At 37.0% G+C, this 7,500-nt stretch overlaps 1 protein-coding gene across 1 annotated transcript in view; it reads right to left on the bottom strand.

Annotated features, from left to right (window-relative positions):
* Window positions 1-7,500, bottom strand: part of LOC135113774 (prenylcysteine oxidase 1-like) — a 210,812-nt gene that overhangs the window by 187,164 nt on the left and 16,148 nt on the right. Inside the window, exon 2 of the mRNA XM_064029358.1 lies at window positions 1,077-1,283. Within this exon, the coding sequence (XP_063885428.1) occupies window positions 1,077-1,283 (207 nt within the window). The remainder of the gene's footprint in view (window positions 1-1,076; window positions 1,284-7,500) is intronic.

The following is a 7,500-nucleotide window of genomic DNA, read 5'->3' as shown; positions in this document are numbered from 1 at the left end:
AACCATACTCCATACATCCCTTCATGTGTTCTTGTTTGAAAGTCTAGAGGACTCTTACATAAACACAGGAAGGTCCAAATGATATGAGCAGTTAGATTCCATTTGAATTGCTCGTAGAGCGAATTCTTGTATAACAAAACACATAACTAATGGGGAAAAAAAGGGATTAGGTTCTGTGATCCTTGTCAAAGGTAAGTTTTAGAGAACCAAAATAAGGCACAATCTATACACCACATGGTCAGTCACACACACAACACCACACCTGAGACAGCAAAATGAAAGAACATGCTAACAGTAATACTGTAACACATCCAAGCATCAATCAATCACATAAAGCACTGTACAATATACTTGTACTGTACATTTACTGTAAATATGCTTGCAGGAAAAATTATGATAGAGATGAGTATAATAATGAACAGTAAGGCTGTAAGGGTAGGAGTCTGGGAGACAGTGAGTTCAGTTTAAAAGAGAACTGGCATGGGGAATGAATGGTAGGTGAGGGACAAGGGAGGGGTGCGCATTTGTCTTCCAGTGCTCATAAACTCGTTCTCTGTGTATCTGAATCATTGTACATCACCATACAGCCTGGATGTGTTAGCAGCTTGGTACAAGAAGGCGCACATTTTAAAATTTGTAATTTTACTCGCCTCAGACTGAAGCTCACATCATTGGATTTTTGCACTTGTATAAAGAAAACAGTCCCTAATTTACACATGTTGTATCATTGGTTTCTCGTATATTGGATGCTCATATAATAGGACCTCTCTGCCTAAAATCCACATAGTTGTGTCTCCTAACTCTTGCAAATATAAAGGGAAAACTGTGGACAGATTCCTGTGTAAGACAACACAAGTAAATGTGCAATGTATAATATGACATTGGTAAGAAATTATGTCATTCAATTGTTAAACTTAATATCAGAGAGAGAGAGAGAGAGAGAGAGAGAGAGAGAGAGAGAGAGAGAGAGAGAGAGAGAGAGAGAGAGAGAGAGAGAGAGAGAGAGAGAGAGAGAGAGAGAATATGCTTTTGGATTTCAAGAGCTAGAAAACCAGGAATAAATAAATGAACCTCACCAAACTGTGCAGCAAAATTTTTCATGTACTGGTTGGCTGGGTGGATGACAGAGCCTCCAGCCTCATACTCTTGACCTGCCACACTAAGCGTTGCCAGGCGCCCACCAATGTGATCTGGCTCATACAGGTCAATGAGCACCTCGTCCCCAAAGAGGTCGTGAAGGAAGTAGGCCGCAGCAGTGCCTCCAATGCCTCCCCCGATGACCGCTGTGGAAAGGGCAACATATCAGACGACAATCACAGGGATGCTTTCTATCTATTTGATTTTTTTTTTTTTTTTATGTAGGAGGGACACCGGCCAAGGGCAACATAAATCTAACACAAAATAGGGTTTGAAGTGGCAGTCAAAAATTGAAGGATAAGTGTCTTGAAACCTCCCTCTTGAAGGAGTTCAAGTCATAGGAAGGTGGAAATAGATAAGCAGGCAGGGAGTTCCAGAATTTACCAGAGAAAGGGATGAATGATTAAGAATACTGGTTAACTCTTGTATTAAAGAGGTGGACAGAATAGGTGTGAGAGAAAGTTTTGTGCAGCAAGGCTGCGGGAGGAGGGAAGGCATGCAGTTAGCAAGATCAGAAGAGCAGTTAACATGAAAATAGCAGTAGAAGATAGCTAGAGATGCAACATTGTGGCAATGAGAAAGAAAGAGAAAGAAGCTGAAAACAGTCAGTCTATAATAAAAGAACACAAGAACACAAGTTTTGGTGCAAAAAGCTGACAGACCTATAAGTGGCAGTCCTATGAAACATTCCTACCTATTTCCACCTATCATCATCCATAAATTTATATAATCTTCTTTTAAAGCTCCCTGATAATTCAGCAGTAACAACCTGATTACTGAATCCATTCTCTTCATCTGCCACTCTATTTGAATGAACATATAAAAATAAGGAAAGCTGCAAGGAGCCATTGGGACCGAGAATGAGAGACAGATAAAGCTAATTCAGTGGAACATTATCAACTCAGCCATGATGTCAAGCTCTCTATGGTGTCAAGGTGGTGATGCATGCTCAAGACGCTTGCCAGCAAGAGTTTTGTTCAAATCCAAATATTTTCTCCACGTTTTTGTTATTTTTCTAGGATTTACACATGTTGTCTTCTCTTAAAGAGTTATATAATAGTTTAAATTGATGTGGTATTAATATTCATTAAGAATATATAGGTAATATTGTACTATGGAAGAGGTTAGTACACTGACCCTAGACCCTAGTCATTATAATAACAATTTAAACACAGGTATGACTTGTTTTTACTTCTATGAAAAAAAAATAATAATTCTTCCAGGTTAAGAGGAATATACTGTAGCCTTGTATATTTAGTACTGTACTGTGCAGGCATTTTGCTATACAGAGAAGTGATTTTTCAGTCTTTTAATTTTTCTGTTTAGGTTATTGTTTTTACCTTGTCAGCATAAAATGTATTCATGTGGGAATGGTGATGAGGGCAGTATAGCAGCGGGTGTTCTGGTGTGTCCGGCTGTGTGGGGCACCAGGGGCAGTGACATTGTCTGTGCTCCATACCCTCTATGTTATCTTTGCTCAAATTCATGTATGAAAGAGTCTATAGAGCTGATATCCCAACCAGAGCAAGCACGATCAATTGTCATTATGAGTGTGTACAACGCAAGGTAGTTGCAACATTACAGCTTCTAAGATATTTGCTGATGATTTAAAGTTATATATCATTATCAAAGCAAGTACAAAAGAAAATGTACTGAGTGCAGTGCAGTCCTGCCAGGGATACATAAACACACTCTCTCAGGTCTCAGAGTCTTGAGGACTCTCACTTAATTCCTCAAAATGTACAGCTTTAAGATTTACTACAAATAATGCTTTTTGGGTTGGGCTGTGCTGGGCTGGGCCAGGATGCTGATTATCATATCAATAATATATCTCTCCCATTTAAATTTTCTGCTATGGACCTGCAAATGTGTATTGATTATAAACTAAAATTTCATCAACAGGTATCCAATACAATACATAAAGCAGAAATAGCAACCAGTATTCTTAAATCTACAATTAACTGTGATTGTTTTTTCATAGTTCCTCTTTTCACCATTCAAATACATCCATTATTAGAATATGCATCTTCTGTATGGAATTTGGGGTATGTAACAAGCAGTTAGAGTTAGTTCAGAGGAGATGAACAAGAGAAATAAATGGGATGGAGGATTCAGACTACTCTCAGAGCCTTGTACTCAGTCACGGGCAGATTATTCAGACATGACATTATTAAATATTGGCAGATTTTTCTTGGTCACTTGCCAATCTCTTGGGGTGATTCATTTCCTCATCTCTTGTTGAGTTGCACAAGAGACCACTACTATAAAAATGCTCACACCAGAATACAGCTTGAGGTCTGGAAAAGATTTTTTAATATAAGACACATGGACCTCTGGAACACATTGACTTTTGGGCTTGTTAGTTGTGTAAATATGGCTACATTTAAGCATGAACTTGCAAATTACCTCATACTTTGAATATGTATGGACACCTCACTGTCATCAATGAAAACCTATTATCGCTACTCATGGTGCACTATCCAGCCAGTTCTGATATTTTTTTTTATTTTTTCCCTAATTGCAAGTATTTACTAGAGCTGGTGCATCAGCAGGATACAGCTTCCCATTTCCCATCATTTGATGTGTGGGCGTAAGGAAGCCCTCCAGGTAAGAGAACCAAGTAAGCATCATCAGTAGTCTTATAATCTATTATTTATTGAATACTTGAAACCTCCAGTAAGTCTATGTTTTCCTTCCAGCCAAAATTGTAGACATTATTTTACTGATATGCATTACCACAATCACTATGTGTTATTATCAAATAATTAAGAAATATGACATTTTATTAAGATTTTCAGAGTGGACATCAGCAATGCCACATTGGAACTGACCAACAAATTAGTTTATACAGAACATTTCTCACTGAGATATTATTTCGGACAGCATGAGTCATTCCTTTCTCTACACTACCAAGATAAACATGGAATTCACAGTATTTATTTAAAAAAGTTAAAGTGCAGGATGATATGTCCATATTGTATGGAACTGTGTGAGACAGAGGTACTCAGAGGTTTCAAATATTCAATAAATAATAGATTATAAGACTACTGATGATGTGTTATATATGTATATACTCATGATGAGGAGTTTTCAGAGTTAATCTGCCAGATATCATTGCTACTGCATGTCCCCTAGTGACATGAGCTAAAATATTGTTATTGTAAATATCATGTGCATACAAATGCATACAACATTGATCATTATGATACTTTCTAAATTCTGCGCTGACTTTTAAATATCTTGTATGGATAATTTTAAGAGAAGTTACTCATAACAAATATTTTTTGTGATTATTTAGTAATATTGTTATCAGTATTTCAGATACAGCAAATCTATTGACTTGGACACTGAAAAAGATTAAAAATAAGACTGTATTATATAGTGTGACATAACATACTCTGTAACATCGTGATATATGGGGAAAGTTATTTTTGTGGGGATTTTAGCATCTCTTTCAGGAAGCAAGTGACATGGCAAAGTAATCGAACACCAAAACAAACATCTCTCAGGACTGCTCTGGCATAGTGGGAGAGGAATACAGGAAGCCACAGGTTCATGGAGTAGCTTCATCGACAATGCAGCAGGAATTAACTGGTTGTCCAACTACATGTTTGTCAACTTCAACTAAGGCCAGCCAGTCAGATGTTTGTTTTGGTTAGATATATAGCATTACTCTTGCCAGGACACTCAAGTTGCCTATTTTCAATTAAAATTGTTAATTCCACATACTAGGAAGTTGATATATGTAATTTGGAGCTTCAAGTGGCACAGACATGTTGCCTCCATTTTCACTGTCTACATTAATACGCTTGCGATCAATGGTATACTTTTTTGGAAATCTTGAGATGACCAAATAAATCTAAATGCCAATTCACTAGAAAATCAACTTACATACTTTTGTTCATGAATATAGTTCAATTTTACCTGTGTTACTAGGAATTCTGTCTAAAGGTATATTATATAATCTCATTGCATGTTTATGTATATAGAATGACACTGTAAACATATTTGATATTGCTCCTATGTGTGAGAAGGGGTCGTCTGGCACTGCTGCCTGGTGACACTCACTCATGATCATGCTTGCTCTGGTTGGGATATCAGCCCCATACACCCTTTCATACACAAGTTTGAGCAAAGATAACAGAGGAGTGTGGAGTGCAAGGTACACTTTTACACACAACACTACCCAGGGTCTCCAGTTGTTGTTCTTGTTGGATATTTGATGGGGCCATGCAGGCTGTGGTGCAACAGCCTCTAATGCCCTGAAGGTGCTGGTAGCAGTTAAGTTAGCTGGTTAGATTCTAGTGAGTTCTCCAGTCTTCTGGAGGAAGACCTGTGTTTGAGTGTCTTGAAGGCCAAGTTGGCAGGATCTCCAGTGACGTATTTGTTTTTACAGATGTGACATTACGGATACATGGCATGACGCATTGTGGGGAAAAACAAGTGCTTGCTGAGCTATACTTAAAATATCTTATCTTTGGTCAGGCTATATATGAAACATTGCTACCTATCTCCACCTATCATCCTCATACATAAATTTGTGTAATCTCCTTTTAAAGTTCTCTGTTGACTCAGCACTAAAAAACCTTGTTACTGACTCCATTCCAAGCATCTACTACTACTTGAGAACCAATGCCTTCTGAAGTCGTTTTTAAATCTAACTTTTTCAAGCTTGAACCCATTATCTCTCATTCAATTCTGATTACTCATCCTGAGAATTTTGCTTACATCACCCTTATTACATCCCCTATACCACTCTACCTCTATCCAGTCCCCCTTTTATGCCACTGAATATATATTACAAGAAACTTTTATGGGCTATCCTTGTGAGAGTTGGCATTATTTATAATTTCTATGTGTATGAAATAAGTTGTACTAACTCCTAATGCATAAATTAAATCATTCAGTCAACATTATACATACAAGGCAAGCATGTCACTTACAGCTCTAGTATTCATAACCCTGTTCATAAGCAATCCATTTAATTTGTTTTCATTAAATGCAATGGTTACCCTCTTCATCTTCAAGTCTCACATCAAGGATTATAACATGAAAATTCTGACATGTACGAGTATGTATTGTATGTATAGTATGGTAGTATGGTGGCTGCTTTAGCCACATGTACTGGTATACAGTGAGGAATTACCTTAATGTACTGTTGATGAAAGTGTGTTTATAATTCCCTGACAAAAAGTTTTTGTTTATTTACAAAAACACCTCGTGTTGGCATAATAGGGGCTCAGCATATCAACTTACTGAAATTCTGACTTGCATAAAATGTCACAAAAAAAAAAAAAAAGAAAGAAAGCTTGGAAAGCCCTTCTGTTTTCAGTTTAATCCCCTTCCTCCTGCTAGAGCCTCCCCTTTCACCTTGGTCAAGGACATGATGCTATGAAGGGCTGCTGGTTCTGATAGGTTGGGAGAGCTTTGCAATTGCATATCCTAGATGTTGTTTTGTTTATGGCTTCTTTTTACAGTCTGATCTGTCTTGTTTCTCTCCAACATCATTTAATTTTTCTAGTACTTTTCTTTTCTTCCAAAAACTGTATAGTGTTTATTTGTTTCAATAATGCTGTTGTCAAAAACCTCAACAGTAATCCAATATTCATTATCTATTTATGTAGAGTCTTTATGGATAAATTACAAAGACTGTATACAGAAAAATGAGACTGGATTACTAGTGAGCTCCTTTTTTGACAAGAGTAGTATTTAGAAAAAAAAATTATATGGTTTCTGGAAGAATAGAGAAAAGTACAAGGAAAATTAAAAGACGTTTGAGAGAAACATGAGACCAGGTGAGACCACAAAAAGAAACTACACATAACTCTGCATCAAGGAGATTCCATTGCAAAGGCTAAACCTCCCAACCTTCAACCAGAACCAGAACCAGTAACTTTTCTTATTATCATGTCATAACCTACACACTAATGATTACTGTGTAGGTTATGCCAAGTTTGGTCTGGCTTGATGTGGTCAAGTCAACATGGTGCTGACTTGCAAAAAAATTTGCTGAAATCACCTCCTTAGACAATTCTTTTGATAATTCAATATTTTGTTGCCTTGCGGACTTATGTTGAATTCCAACTTACAGAATTCCAATTTATGGATTTTTTTTTTTTTTTTGTGTTAAAAATTCAATAAATGTACAAGATATTGATATGAAACATTTCAAGTTTTATTTCCTCCATACATGCTGACTAGATTAAGGAGATTCCCATTTATGCTATACATTAGCGATGGCTGTGCAGGTGATGCTTTGCTGCTGCTAATATGATGAAAGAATAAGGAGAGAATGCTATGTACTCAGATTAATTGATCTGGTCCAGGATTTGACAGTAGGCTAATCTCAAAGACCAATGCCCA

Source organism: Scylla paramamosain, chromosome 26, assembly GCF_035594125.1.
Source record: "Scylla paramamosain isolate STU-SP2022 chromosome 26, ASM3559412v1, whole genome shotgun sequence".
In the NCBI taxonomy this organism is placed as follows: Eukaryota; Metazoa; Arthropoda; class Malacostraca; order Decapoda; family Portunidae; genus Scylla; species Scylla paramamosain.
Note: the sequence above shows the minus strand (reverse complement) of the source record. Positions and strands in the feature narration are given on the sequence as shown.